This window comes from Balaenoptera acutorostrata, chromosome 16, assembly GCF_949987535.1.
Source record: "Balaenoptera acutorostrata chromosome 16, mBalAcu1.1, whole genome shotgun sequence".
Taxonomy (NCBI): Eukaryota; Metazoa; Chordata; class Mammalia; order Artiodactyla; family Balaenopteridae; genus Balaenoptera; species Balaenoptera acutorostrata.
The window spans coordinates 31,434,031-31,450,136 of record NC_080079.1 but is presented as its reverse complement, the minus strand read 5'-3'; the positions used below and the strand labels follow the sequence as shown (position 1 = coordinate 31,450,136).

The following is a 16,106-nucleotide window of genomic DNA, read 5'->3' as shown; positions in this document are numbered from 1 at the left end:
CTTACAATGGTTCAACTTACGATTTTTCAACTCTATGATGGTGTGAAAGCAATATGCATTCAGTAGAAACCGTACTTCAAAGTTTGAATTTTGATCTTTTCCCGGGCTAGCGATATGTAGTACAATACTCTCTCGTGATGCTGGACAGCAACCATTCTGTACCCATACAACCACTGTTTTTTCACTTTCAGTAGCGTAGTCAATAAACTACATGAGATATTCAACACTTTATTACAAAATAGGCTTTGTGTTAAATGATTCTGACCAGTTACAGGCTAATGTAAGTGGTCTGAGCATGTTTAAGGTAGGCTAGGCTAAGCTATCATGTTCAGTAGGTTAGGTGTATTAAATGCATTTTCGACTCCATCATAAATCAAGGAAGATCTGTACTTGCTTAAGTAGCAAAATTGTAAAGAGAAGCAAAGATGTATTTACCATTCAGGACAATGGCTACCGTTGGGGGTTAGTGATTATGAGGAGGCCAGAGGCCATAAGGGGAGTTTCTAGGGTGCTAGCACTGTTTTTGCGATAAAGTATTCAGCTGGGGGAAAGGGGAGTGGTTCATTTGAGGTAAATCTGTAAAATGTTAACATTTGTTGAAGCTGGGTGTTAGAAAGAGTACTGATTATATTATTACTTGTATGTATAACCAACATCCTTCACGACAAATTTTTTTAAGAAACCAAGTAGTTTTGACCTAAGTCTTGCTACAACTTGATGTAAATATCACAGAAAATCAAAGTACAGTATATACTAAAGGTTAATTTCCTCATCATAAAGGTTTTTGCATAAATGTCTAGAACCAGGAGAATTAGTAGTTAAGTATACAGGCATACAGAAATAGCAAGGACTCCAGTATTTAAATGCATATACTAGGCAACTATCCCAAAGAGTAATAGAGGAAAGACCTACCCCTCAAAAAGGATATTTTTTATTACCTATAGTCTGCAATGATTACTTTTACCACTAGATGGAACTCTACATGTAAGGTGATATGCTTAGTGAAAGGACTGGAAACAAAATTCACAGCTGAAAAATCAATTACATAAAAATGAAATGCAGGTGCTTTTGAGGCATGTTGAACCCATGAATCTGCAAAATTCAAGGCAGTGGGAGAAAAAAAAAAAAAAAACCTGTATCCTGCAGATGTATCTTTTGGCTGACTACTACCTAAACTACATACCCACAAAACTAAATGTTTCCTCCCTAGTGAATTGCTTAACTTGATTTGTTCTCCAAGAACCAAAATCTTGGCAACATCTATCAAAATATGAGCTATATTTAAAGTTGTCTAAACCTGACTTACCACCCTGAGAGAAGTATGCACTCTCTTACTACTTTTTCAACCTCTGGCTCTGAAACATGGCTTTAAATGTGTCACTTTATTGGACAGCTGTTAGATATGAATAATACAAGTATTAAAGAAGAGGTTATTATTCTTCCCTTTTTCTACATGCCAAAGTTAAACTGGTATTATGAAAGTTGTACATAAAAAGAAAGGATAAAAGTAGGCCCCGTGTGTCCAAGCTGGCAGGGTTTTTATAACAGAAACAGTTTAAAGTTGATGAGTAGTACCACAGTTTTTCAGGAAATAATATCCAATTTCTTAAACAAAAATTTTGAAACACTTGCATCCCAAGATCTGCCCTTAAGAGTAGCTGTCCAAGGTTTTGTAATATGGACCTCTTATCACTAATTTAGACTCCAATCATCTACAAAAAATATATTTGGGGCTTCCCTGGTGGCGCAGTGTTTAAGAATCTGCCTGCCAATGCAGGGGACACAGGTTCGAGCCCTGGCCCGGGAAGATCCCACATGCCGTGGAGCAACTAAGCCCATGCACCACAACTACTGAGCCTGCGCTCTAGAGCCCACAAGCCACAACTACTGAGCCCGCGTGCCACAACTACTGAAGCCTGCGCGCCTAGAGCCCATGCTCCGCAATGAGAAGCCATGACAATGAGGAGCCCCGCGCACTGCAACAAAGAGTAGCCCCCTACTCACCGCAACTAGAGAAAGCCCGCGCACAGCAACAAAGACCCAACACAGACAAAAATAAAAACAAAAAAATTAAAAAAAAAAAATATATATATATATATATTTGGCCCCTATATTTATTTGATCCCAACTTGAACTAATTTCAGACTACTAGAGCAACTTGATCTGAATTAAAGTGGCAGATGAAGGAATTCCGGATTGCTTACCCTCTTAACCTAAACATTCTGGAAACGTGATCAAGATTTTGCCCTATGAAATGACGATGGAAAGTTCTCAGTCAAGAAGGCTAATTATTCTTCCTCTGAGCACCAATAACACAAGTTTATTAACATATATTTAACTTGTCAATTTTTATCCCTTTGGGTGTCACAAGAATTAGTATTAATTCTGTTGCTGCCACCTCCCTTACTTTTTCTCCCCCAGGCTGGTGTACAATTGGAAGAAAGTTTACTTGTGTTAGAAAAGTAACAGCAAAATTCCCTATTCATTTGGAAAAGTTCTATAGGATGCTTCACTGACAACACAGTGTCTCTCGTATCATTATCTTAAAGCTGTTTACCCCTCAAAAAAGTATAGTCAAACTTCAGGAGACTATCTTTTCCTACAGACTTTAAATGCCATGAGCCTCAGGCAATTAAAACCAAAGTATTTGTACCTATGATTAGATTAGGTTCCAAAAGACTACTTCTAAATCCACTTGTTCCAAAGTCCAGAGTGATATTAATACTATCCTAGAGACAGCTACTGCTTTTGCTCTGGCATATGACTTGTTCGTATCTATACAACTTCACATATTGAAAATTCTTAAGAGCTTTAATCTCTTAGTCAGTATCCTACGAAACTAATCGTAAGTCTCTTCATCAACCATCATAAGAAGGTGAACTGCTTTTCTGAGGCACATGTTAGCCAAACAAGAAATCACAGCCACTCACATGTCATTTAAATTCCAACTAACCGTGATCTACTGAGTGCTTTATAATTTTAAGAAACTGTAAAGTACAGGAACAAGAAACTAAACTAAGTCTCTGGCATCCAGAAGCTTAAAATTCACTAAACACTACTAGATACTATTTTTTTTCCACTATGTCTGTTTTCAAAAATACAAGTGGTCAATTACAGGTGCAATTAGCACATGGGCACCCAGAAGGCGCCATGAAATGACTTTAAAAATTGGGTTGTGAACAATTTTTCTTTTATTGCATTTGCACATAAATGTTAGTCTTTTAAGTGTCATTATTTTAAACAGATCTTGGGCATTTGCTAAAACTCCTTTGAAATTGGAAGCAATTATGAGACTTTTTTCACTGTAGTAAATCTTAAGCAACCACCACTTTGGGGAAACACAATACACTTTCCCACTCAGCACTGTGAGTGACACCAACTGTTGAGATGATGAGATACTGAAAAGATGGATTCTAATATATGAGATTTTACAGTGCATGAAGTATACAATACATTTGAAATGAAATTTTTACAATTTAAATATTCCAATTTCTTATCAACACTTTTATTTCTTAACACCTATAAAGAATCTATTGTGTCAGTTAAAATATTTATGCTTTAATAAATTTAGGCTTTATCCTCTGTACAATTTTTTTTTTTTTTTTTTTTTTTTTTTTTTTTGCTGAGTGCAGGCTTTCTCTAGTTGTGGTGCGTGGGTCTCTCACTACGGTGGCTTCTCTTGTTGCAGAGCACAGGCTCTAGGTGCACAGGCTTCAGTAGTTGTGGCTTGCGGGTACCAGAGCACAGGCTCAGTAGTTGTGGTGCACCGGCTTAGTTGCGCCACAGCATTGGGATCTTCCCGGACCAGGGCTCAAACTCTTGTCCCCTGCATTTGCAGGTGGATTCTTAACCACTGTGCCACCAGGGAATCCCCCCTCTGTACAATCTTAATATACATACCCTGGGTTCAAATTTTCAATGAAAGTTTAACACAATGACATAACTGTATGTTTCACATTGGTGTACTTATTTTTAATATTCAAAAGCCATGTTTATTCGATGAAAAACACGGATTGAAAAATGATTGATCTCTTGCTTAGGGTCATCCTAACAAATGAAGCAGATTGAACAGAAGATCTAATTAAGGAGAGCTTGGTCACAAGGACAGCAGCCACAAAATGACCTGACCAAAAGAAAAAAAATAATGTAGACCTTGTTACTTGAGTGAAGAAACTATTAGCGCAACAAATGCAGGGACTGTAGGGATTCCAAAATTCAGAAAACTTTAAAATGCTAAATAGACTTAAGCATACAAAAGCTAGCCATATTTCAAAGGGCTTATTATAGTGCATGTAGTGTTCTCGCATTAAAGTTTGACTTTCGGGGCTTCCCTGGTGGCGCAGTGGTTGAGAATCTGCCTGCCAATGCAGGGGACATGGGTTCGAGCCCTGGTCTGGGAGGATCCCACATGCCACGGAGCAGCTGGGCCCGTGAGCCACAATTACTGAGCCTGCGCATCTGGAACCTGTGCTCCGCAACAAGAGAGGCCGCGACAGTGAGAGGCCCGCGCACCGCGATGAAGAGTGGCCCCCACTCGCCGCCACTAGAGAAAACCCTCGCACAGAAACGAAGACCCAACACAGCCATAAATAAATAAATAAACAAATACTTTAAAAAACAAACAAACAAAAACCAAATTGTAAAGTTTGACTTTCTTAGAGAGCAGAAAGTATTCGATGATAACATCAAGAATGTTACTAAATGATATTCCTGTACACTTTCTTGGTTTCTCATCTTCCCAATTGTTAGTTTCCTGTTATTTGGTGAGTTTTTCTTTGGTGTCATTGTTTTTACTTACTTGGTTTTATCCTTGTAATTGTGTTCAGCATAAAAATAAAACAAGTGAAGGGGCTTCCCTGGTGGCGCAGTGGTTGGGAATCTGCCTGCCAATGCAGGGGACACGGGTTCGAGCCCTGGTCTGGGAAGATCCCACATGCCGCGGAGCAACTAGGCCCGTGAGCCACAGTTGCTGAGCCTGCGCGTCTGGAGCCTGTGCTCCGCAACAAGAGAGGCCGTGATAGTGAGAGGCCCACGCACAGCGATGAAGAGTGGCCTCCACTTGCCACAACTAGAGAAAGCCCTCGCACAGAAACGAAGACCCAACACAGCCATAAATGAATGAATGAATAAATAAATAAATAAATAAAAATTAAAAAAAAAAAAAGTAGTCAACCTTAAAAAAAAAAAAAAAAAGGGCTTCCCTGGTGGCGCAGTGGTTGAGAATCTGCCTGCTAATGCAGGGGACACGGGTTCGAGCCCTGGTCTGGGAAGATCCCACATGCCACGGAGCAGCTGGGCCCGTGAGCCACAATTGCTGAGCCTGCGCGTCTGGAGCCTGTGCCCCGCGACGGGAGGGGCCGCGATAGAGAAAGGCCCGCGCACCGCGATGAAGAGCGGTCCCCGCACCGCGATGAAGAGTGGCCCCCGCTTGCCGCAACTGGAGAAAGCCCTCGCACGAACCGAAGACCCAACACAGCCAAAAATAAATAAATAAATAAATAAATAAATAAGAAAATCCTTTAAAAAAAAAAAAAAAAAAAAAAAAACAAGTGAAGAACTTCATTATATAATCCCAATGTCATTCTTTAGTTACAATTCCTAAATTAATGAGGTTCCCCCCTCCCCAAAGGTACAATTAAAACACATGTAGCAATTGTAGCTGTCATAGGGCATGCAATTACAAATTTAATATTAAGAACCACGCAGGTGGTTTCTATATTTCATTCATGAATTTTTTTTCTCTTTTCATTGATACTGATAGAACCCAACTGAGACATCTCTATCTCTAAATGGACGACATATTATTTTAAAGCATGTCAAATAATGTTTTACTTCTTTATTGTAACACGTTTCAGAAACTTGGACAAAGATCAACCAAATCATTTTAATTTTCTATGGTGAAAAATGAATGGAGCAAAAAAAGAAAATTAGGATAATATAATCAGGAACATTTTTGAAATAGATGTAGCTTTACATGGTATGTTGGACAATATTTTCTGTTGAAGTGGGGAAAGTTTATCTGTTACAGCTTGGCTCAGATCATTATCGTATTTTGTAATCTTACTGAGTCCCAAGAAATTTTTTTTATGCTATGTAATATACCCTGGTCAGTAAGCAAAAGAAATAAGGCCCAAACTTAATTAAACTTATATGCCTTATCTATATACCTTTAAAGGAAGCACCTCATTTTCATACTTATGAGTATACATAATATTTTAATTACATATTAATTCTTCTAAAGCTTAAGGGTTAATAAATACTACAGCATAACAAAACTCAGCTGGCAGGAGATTGAATTTTTCTGTGATTCTAACTGTTTCATTCTTGCAATAACAAAAAACTGGTGTCTAGCTTTCAGGTAATAGTTCAGCTTGACAAATCATCTGTATTTAATTTAATAACTGATATTGTTATTTATGTTTTCATCTGATTATCTTAAAAGCTGTGGCTTTATACAGTGTTATAGTTTGATACTAACACATTTCCCATTATAAAATGTACTGTCATTAACTCACTCCATATTTAAATAATTATTTATAAGGTAAATCACAAAACTTGTGAGCTTCTGACAAACTCACTCTTTTTTTACCCATCACTATAGTTTTATACTTAACTACAGAAAAGAACAATGGTTTTCCTACAAGATTTTAAGTAGTAGCTAAAGACTGTAACACGAAAGATGATACAAGATCATGAACTGCCAAATGCATGGTACAGCCAATGAAAGCTCTAAGAATTCAGAGTTAGGAGAGAATCTTTCACCCTTATACAAGAGTTGAAATTTGAGGTAGGTCTTAAAGATGAGAAGGGTTTGACAGTGGAGGAAAAAAAAAAAAAAGATAAGTAGTACTTAATTAAAGGGCTTTTTTGTTTGGTTTTTTATTTGGTAGGTTTTTAGGAAACATAAAATGCTTTCTCCACACATTAGTGGCAAGCCCTTTTCAAAACGTAACTTGAAGCAAAGGAGGGTGCACAGGGGAGTTATGAAGATGGGTGTAGTGGACAACTGCTGTTTGAACTTCCCACATCTGTTTTCCCGTTTCCCCTTGAGCAACAACCTCTTCCGATCCTTTAATCTATGTAGTTTGGTGGGCTGACCCTACTCCCTGGCCACCAGTGTGAGCACAGGACCCAAGCTCACCTCATGGAAACATTTCATCCTCCTCACTGATTCAGACAAAGGCCCACAAGTCAAACCAGGACAAAAAGACTCAATTCCAAGATTCTTGCTAGATGCTAAGATTGCTAACCAGATGGAAGATTGAAGCTGTTGGTGGTCCATTTCTGCCACCTTTTGTGAAGAACCTGCCCTTTTATAAAGCAAATACAGAGATCAGATCTAAGAGAGCAAAAAGCAGATGCCTGGGACACTGAGATTTGAGATCTTCAATACAGATTAAGCTGTGCTTGATCTACGCCCTGGACTTTTGTTTCCTGAGCTAAGCAGTGTCTCTTTGTGCTTAAGCTAGTCTGTTTCTGTCACGTATGACTGAAAGAGCCCTAACACACAGAGATGTGTAAGAGTGTCTGCCCACAGTACGAGCCCTCCTTTCCATGCTTCCACCTCCAGAGGACAGAGCGGGCTTCTTGAGTACTCTGCCTGCCTCCTCCTCCTCTGGAGCCTCGGTTCTCCAAGACCAGTCTTGCAGGCTTCATCACCGCTGCCTCCAAAGCCTGGCCCTGCGGCCGTGGCTGGCAGCCTCTACTAGTAAGTCACCCTCTCTTCTTCACATTTTCCTTTTTAAATTTCTGTCTTTTCTCTTGCTCTTCTCCCTTCCACACCATTTTTCCAATGCTTCCTAGTTTTTCACAAGCCAGTCCTGGTTTTTCTTACAAATTGGAACTTCTTTTCAGCCAAATCACAGCACATAGCATGCAGCCTTTGGTTCTTCAAGTGGATTCATTTCAGCTATTTTCACTGTTCCACGTTACTCAAAGATTCTTTAAAAAAAAAAAAAAATCAGGGCTTCCCTGGTGGCGCAGTGGTTGAGAGTCTGCCTGCCAATGCAGGGGACACGGGTTCGAGCCGTGGTCTGGGAAGATCCCACATGCCGCGGAGCAGCTGGGCCCATGAGCCACAATTACTGAGCCTGCGCATCTGGAGCCTGTGCTCCGCAACAAGAGAGGCCGCGATGGTGAGAGGCCCGCGCACCGTGATGAAGAGTGGCCCCTGCTTGCCACAACTAGAGAGGGCCCTCGGACAGAAACGAAGACCCAACACAGCCATTAATAAAAAAAATAAATAAAATAAACACAGAATAATCATTTAAAAAAAAATCATAAAACTTCCAAGCTTAATGCTGTTATGCCAAATTCAGAGCTAAATTCTGGATAAGAGGGTATTACTCCAACTGATAATTACAACTGAAAGCTACCCTGGTGCAAAAGATCCATGTGCAATACCCAATCCTAGAACTAGACCAAAAAAACATTACTGTACATTAGACCTTGGCAGAAATGTAGTAACTCTTTTAAAATGATATATATTTCCCATCATTACAAACACCAATTTCTAAAACCTCATATAACTACATGCCAGTAACCCCAAGTAAAAAGATATGAAAAGTTAAAGTAGCTTGCTCAAAGGCACATACGGCTTTAACTGAGGGAAAAGTATCAATAAACAACGTACCTGCTGGGATCTTTGCATGTTTGAAATTGCAAAGACCAATAAGGTAATACTATATATCTTAGACATCAGCCTGCCTCAAAAAAATAAAATCAGATAAATTATATTTAACCTAATAACTATTGTTTAACAGTCTTGCTTCAGGCTCTTTATTCCAGAAAACTGTCATTCCATTTGGAATGCATATAGACCTTTACAAGCTTACACACAAATAAGTTTGTCCGAGCAAATTTAAGCACCAATCACCTTCTTGTCCTCTGACTTGTTTCTGTCCCTCCTCATTCATTCAGATCCTACACACCACCTCATACTTTTCTATAGAATAGACTTACGCAGTGTTGAAGCAAAGGGAAGCTAGGAACTTGGAGATATGATTCTCCATGTGCCAGTTATCAATTTATTGCCTCTCACCCATCATTGCCTACTCTGCAAAAATGGAGCCGGAGACTTTTAAGTGTATTTCCTTTTCCAGCTGGCACAACGTTAAGCATTATGAATAAAGAACACGGCAGAGACAGTGTAGGAGGCAGGGCCTTTCCCTCTCCGGTTCCAGGCTGCTCATCTAGGCAAGCTCCTGCAGCGTGCACAACTTCTCCACTGATAGACTCCAGTTTACAGCAGCCAGCAGCACCCACAAGCCAGTTGCTTCCCCCCAAGACACCTCCCTATTAACAGCTTTCCGCAGTGTTCTCTGCCATTCTGTGAGCCACAGCCATGCCTTCTCCAACAAGGTGGGATCTCTGCCCTAGGGTACCTTTTCTTAGTACATTCTATCTCAGCCCTATGGATTACAGTGGATTCTTTTCTTTTTTTCAGCTTTATCAAGCTATAATTGGCAGACAAAGTCATAAGATATTTAAAGTGTACAACATGACGACTTGGTATACATAGCTGATTCTGATTTCTCCCATTTGTATATTGCCTAGAGATCTCTTTACTTCTTATTAGCCAATCCCTTGTTACTCCAATCCCCTGTTATAATCAATAATTCTTTATACTAAACGTTCTTTGTTCAAATTACTGTATAGTTTCTGTGTCCTAGTTGAACCCTGACTGATATAGCAGGTAAAAACTAGCAAAACATCAGCACAAAATAGATGGGCTCTGGCATTTCTAGAAACAACCCATTCTAAAAGATGGTTAATAAAATGTAATTAAAAGGGTTCACTCCAGGTAGCCAGAGGGTATCTTCAGGAAGAAAGTACTGATAAGCGCTGATTTAAAAAAAAAAAAGGGGGGGGACTTCCCTGGTGGCTCAGTGGTTAAGAATCCACCTGCCAATGCAGGGGACACGGGTAAGAGTACTAGTCCAGGAAAATCCCACATGCCATGGAGCAACGAAGCCTGTGTGCCACAACTACTGAGCCTGCACTCTAGAGCCCGTGAGCCACAACTACTGAAGCTCGTGCACCACAGCTACTGAGCCCATGTGCCACAACTACTGAAGCCTGCGCACCTAGAGCCCATGCTCCACAACAAGAGAAGCCACCACAATGAGAAGCCCACACACCACAATGAAGAGTAGCCCCCGCTCGTCGCAACTAGAGAAAGCCCGCGCGCAGCAACGAAAACCCAATGCAGCCAAAAATAAAATTAAAGAAAAAAGAAGAAGAAGAAAGCAATAATCTAATCAATCAGCTGTAATGTGTCTCTTTCAAGGATAAAATGGGAAAACCTGACATACATATCAGGTATATTCTTTTTTTTTTAATTGAAGTATACTTGATTTACAATGTTTCAGGTGTACAGCAAAGTGATTTAGCCACATATATACATATATATATATGTATATATACTCTTTTCCAGATTCTTTTCCATTATAGGTTATTAGAAGATATTGAACATAGTTCCCTGTGCTATACAGTAGGTCCTTGTTGGTTATCTATTTTATATATAGTAGTGTGTATCTGTTAATCCCAAACTCCTAATTTATCCCTCTCCCCCGTCCTTGCCTTTCCCCTTTGGTAACCATAAGTTTGTTTTCTATGTCTATAAGTCTATTTCTGTTTTGTAAGTAAGTTCATTTATATTCTTCATGCAAATTACCTAAATTGCCTTTATCGATTGGCTTGTAAGCCTGAATAGAGTCAGTCCCCAAATCCATCTAACGGATAAAATAGTTTCTGGACTTGCAATAACAAAAAAGACTGCCACTCTCTGAGGACTTCCACACAACCATCCAGCAACCTCCCTCTTTTGCACTGTTTAATCTCACAAACTCTAGAGCTAAAGGTTAGAGGCAAAGAAAGGTAGGCCACTGACCAGTTTATACAGATTAACTTTAAAATTCTATTTTCTTCTTCCCCCCTCCTTCTACCAAGACTGGCCTTGTCTATAAATATAATGGTCAAACTCTCTAAGCCAGATAACTGATAAAAATGTAAAATAAAAAGATTCAGATTCAAGAAAGACCCCTGAAGAATCTATTCCTCATTACCGTTCATAGAATTTGACAGTACAAATAAAAAACTGGATTCAGGGAGTTCCCTGGTGGTCCAGTGGTTAGTTAGGACTTGGCACTCTCACGGCCGTGGCGCCAGGTTCAATCCCTGGTCAAGGAACTAAGATCCTGCAAGCCTCCTGGGTCGGCCAAAAAAACAAAACAAAACAAAACAAATTGGATTCGGACATTTAAACCATGTTTTCCGCTTGTACAAGTGAGAAAAGACAATTCTTCCTAAGATCAATAGGTTCCATCTATCACTTTTCTCAAAGGACCACACAGCTGTCTTATAAGAGAAAGAACAATATAACAAAAAAGACTTCAGGAAATCTACGGTGTAGGTAAATCAGCAGGATACAGGACACTTTCCCCATCTTCAGGCACCTTCCTTATCCTCCAAAAACATTTCCAAAATGGGATGTAAGTATCCCGAAGTCTGTTCCAAAGCTCCCTAAGTTCCATGGGCAGGCTTGGGCTCCAAAACTTAGACGCTGCTGGCATATTAACTGTCTCCAGCTTTTCACAAATGCTATCACTTAGGCGGCTTGCTCTGCCTCCCTCCACGCCTATATGTTCCCGTTTGCTTTTTCTGGTTCACAGTGGGTTTCTTTTTTTCCAGTGAACACTGAGGTTAGAAGCCTGTGACTCTTTGTTATCAATTTCCCCTCTTCATCTAATAATAGTTAGTACTTTCTTTTTATGTCGTTTTTCAACTCAAAAAGTACTGAGCTGTATTTCCCTACTGCCAATTGTGTGGGGAGGTGGCTATATTTCTTTTCCTGCTTTAGCTTTTCCTTTTTCTGTCTTTGGCCCTTAAGAGTCTCTATTATTTTTATACCACTATGGGTAGAGTGGGCACCTTCTATTTGTGGATTCTCCTTATTATTAGGTGCAGGCTTAAAATAATAATGAAGAAATAGAAATAGAAAGCTAGACAGTTCTGAACAGATGATCATATACTCTCCAACACGCAAATATGTGTTGATCTGTGCAAATCAGACAACTCTTTCCTCCTCTTTATGGAATACAAGGGGCCACACCACCAACAGAACATTAGAAAGGTTAATATCTGCAGAACATAAAATAATTTGCATGGCACTTATCACCACAAGGTAATATTTTATATCTTAAAAATGACAAAAACTATTATTCATTCATTATTGACCACCTAGACAAAGCTAACTGTTGGGAATACGTAATAAAAATATACGTGTCCCGCCCTAAAAAGCTTTAGAAAACTCAACTTCTCTTTTACAATATGAACAGTTTCAGGTTCAGATAAGATTCTGGGAATATCTACTGATCATGTAACTAATACTATAGCCCAAAATTTAAATTCAAACAGCAACATCCTTTAAAGAAATTCAAACAGTTCCCACTACAGAATGGTATTTTGTCTTCAGATTTTCATCACAATTCAAGATTTTAGAGCAGGCTGAGGGATGATCTAATCAAATTTATCAACCCCCTCTATGGTTTCTGGGCAAAAAAAACGATGAACCATTTATAGGCAGCTCCAAGAGGGAAAACCTCTTCCCTATAAAATAGTAAATAACACATTCAACCACTCCCATCTCTGCTAAGGAGGGACTCCAGTGCCCACTCACAAACCCAGCTTTCCAAGATTTGGAATCTCCTATTCAGTATAAACAGCACCAACAGACACAAAGCCAAAGCACCAGGGCAATGTAAATAAGCTCACTCTACTGAATTCTAATATACATTTACTCAATTAAGACAACTGAGGTCTCAAAGCTGGGGTAAGACCACCTGGAAATTCTTTCTAGGAGAAGCTAAATTTCAGTGTGCCTGCTTAGGAGAAAACACTCTAGAAATAAAGTAATGATTTCCTAAACTGCAGATCCCTCTGATCTGGTCTTTAGTTGTTCTACTAGGAGAAAGAAAACCTATTACGTTTGAAGTGCTTATTATCTACTAGGCTCAACGCTAAGAGCTTTAAAAGGATTGTCTGATTTAATTCTGACATTCTCTGGAATAGACATCATTATGTCCATTTACAGAAGAAGAAACTGAAGCTGAGAGAAGTTTAAAAATTGGGCCAAGTATTTTATTCTTTTTGGTGCTACTGTAAATATGATTCTTTTCCTAATATCCTTTACAGATAGTTCATTCTATCTGTATAGAAACACAACTGATTTTTGTAGGTTGATTTTTGTACCCTGCAACTTAAACTTGTTTATTTCTAACAGTTTTTTTGTTAGTGTCTTAAGGGTTTTCTATATATAAAATCATGTTGGGACTTCCCTGGTGGTCCAGTGGTTAAGAATCCACCTTCCAATGCAGGGGACTCGGGTTCAATCCCTGGCTGGGGAACTAAGATCCCACATGCTGTGGGGCAACTAAGCCAGCGTGCGGCAACTACTGAGCCCGCGCGCCGCACCTAGAGCACCTGCATGCCGCAATAAAAACAAGAACAAAAGACAAGTGTTGGTGAGGATGGGGAGAAATTGCAACATTTGTATACTGTTGGTAGGAAAGCAAAATAGGGCAGTGGTATAGCAAATAGTATGGAGGTTCCTCAAAAAAATTAAAACTAGAACTACCATATGATCCAGCAATCTCACTTCTGTGTATTTATCCAAAATCGCTGAAATCAAGATCTCAAAGAAAAAAAAAAAAAAAGATCTCAAAGAATTATTAGCACTCTCACGTTCACTGAGGCATGATTAACAATAGCCAAGATGTGGAAACAATCTAAAAGTCCATGAACATACGAACAGACAAGCAAAATGTAGTATACACATAGAATGGAATATTACTCGCCTTTAGAAAAGAAAATTCTGCAATATGTGACAACATGGATGAACCTTGAGGACATTATGCTAACTGAAATAAGACAGTTGAAGAAAGACAACTGATTCCACTCATATGAGGTATTCACTTACATGAGGTATCTAAAATAATCAAATTCACAGAACTAAAGAGTGGAATGGGGGTTGCCAGAAGCTGGAAGAGGAGGAATGGGGAGTTACTAATTAACAGGCATAAAGTTCCAGTTAAGCAAAATGAACAAGCTCTTGAGATCTGCTGTACAACACTGTACCTATAGTCAACAGTACTTATTGTACTCTTAAAATTGTACCAACAGGGTAGATCTCATGTTAAGTGTTTTTACTACAATAAAATTTTTTTAATGTTTAACTGGCCCAAGGACTCAAACCCATTTCCAACTGACACTCAAATCTGTGCTCCGACTTAACCACGTAAACTGCATCGAAAGAGATTAAAAAGTACTGACAGCGTTCTCTCTCTGCGCTGTTAGACGTTAGGAAATTCGCTTAGCAGCTCTGGGCTTGAGTTTCCTCACCATCAAGATGAGTCTCAGCGCAAAGGCGGGCAGTGCTTCCACCACCAACTGGTCGGTTTGCAGCCAACGCCGCTGGTAGTCCCCCAACGGGCATCAGCAGGACCAAGCGCGGGCCCAGCTGGAGCCCAGCGCCGCGGCCGGACCACCGCGCCTCAGCTCCCGCAGGCGCGAAGATGAGAAACGCCGCGGGAGAAAGGAACAAAGCCCGGCCCCGCTGGGTCACCGTGACCCGGGGGAAGGGCATCAGTACGACCAGCCCACGGCCTCGTTTCCAAGGCAGCTGGACCAAGAGCTCGTCTCACCTCCGGCCAGATTCGCCGGCTGGCACCTCCCCTTCACTCTGCGCCTCAGTCGCCATCTTAGTCAATAAACTTCTTTCACCACCCCCAACCCCGACCCCGCCCCCCTGCCTTTGGATTGGCTAAGGTGTTTCCCCCTCTTTTACACGATTGGATGACTTGACCGGCCCTCCTCAACCTAAACAGCTTCATGATATTATAGGTCTATTCAAATAACTAACCGTCCTTGGTCGCCCCCAGTCTTCGCGGAAAAAAAGGAGGGGGGAACCCAGCCCCGAGGCCTGCCGGGAGTTGTAGTTTCTCATTTTGATTAACCCTTCGGATTCCACCGACTTTTAGGTTCAAGTCAGAAATAACAAGCGAATGCTCAAATTTTGTCCTGATGTATAAAACTCAGAATTACAGATCTGTTGAATTTGAAAGTGACTTTAAGAGTCACTCTCTAAAATGCAAGATTCGTTTTCTGTCCTGATACAGATTGATATACCCAGAATTGTAGGTACAGAGTGGGAGCCAAGAAGTACTTATTAAATTTAGTTCACAGCCTGCTTTCTTTAGACAGCATACGGGGGGGTCACTTCTTCATTCCACCTGCTCCCTTCCAGCTTTCCAAAGAACCCACAGAGTTTGCCTCTCTGATCTGAATCATGGAGACAAAACCTGCATAATTTTGTCCCTGGCTGAGCTTTAATCCTCAGTGGGAGAAATAACCATAATTATGCTTGCCCTCCCTGCCTCACGGGCTTCTGGTGAGGATTAACTGAGGCAACAGATGCGAGAACATTGTAAACTTAAAGCATTAATTTTTTCTCTGTATTATTTTTCTTTGCTGGATTTTTCTAGGAATATTTTTCCTGTTCTTCCTTTTGACATCCTTTCACCTGAGGATCTCCCAGCACTCTCCTTCTCTTTCACTAAGCTCTAACCACATGTATTTCAGTTTCTCAAAGCCTTTGTTGTTTTTCTGTCTGGCCTGCTTTATTACATTTCACATCTCAGTTTAAAAGTCACTGGTTCAGGGCTTCCCTGGTGGCGCAGTGGTTAAGAATCTGCCTGCTAATGCAGGGGACACGGGTTCGAGCCCTGGTCTGGGAAGATCCCACATGCCACGGAGCAGCTGGGCCCGTGAGCCACAATTGCTGAGCCTGCGCGTCTGGAGCCTGTGCCCCGCAACGGGAGGGACCGCGATAGAGAAAGGCCCGCGCACCGCGATGAAGAGCGGTCCCCGCACCGCGATGAAGAGTGGCCCCCGCTTGCCGCAACTGGAGAAAGCCCTCGCACGAACCGAAGACCCAATACAGACAAAAATAATAAATAAATAAATAAATAAATAAAAAAGAAAATCCTTTAAAAAAAAAAAAAAGTCACTGGAATTCCCTGGCGATCCTGTGGTTAGGACTCTGCACA

At 40.5% G+C, this 16,106-nt stretch overlaps 1 protein-coding gene across 2 annotated transcripts in view; it reads right to left on the bottom strand.

Moving 5' to 3' along the window:
- Positions 1-14,781, bottom strand: part of ARHGAP19 (Rho GTPase activating protein 19) — a 57,865-nt gene extending 43,084 nt beyond the window's left edge. For both annotated transcript variants that reach the window (XM_007187427.3, XM_007187426.2), the window contains exon 1: positions 14,703-14,781. In XM_007187427.3, coding sequence (XP_007187489.1) covers positions 14,703-14,758 — 56 coding nt within the window. In that variant the 5' untranslated portion in view covers positions 14,759-14,781. The remainder of the gene's footprint in view (positions 1-14,702) is intronic.
- Positions 14,782-16,106: the final 1,325 nt, after the last annotated feature.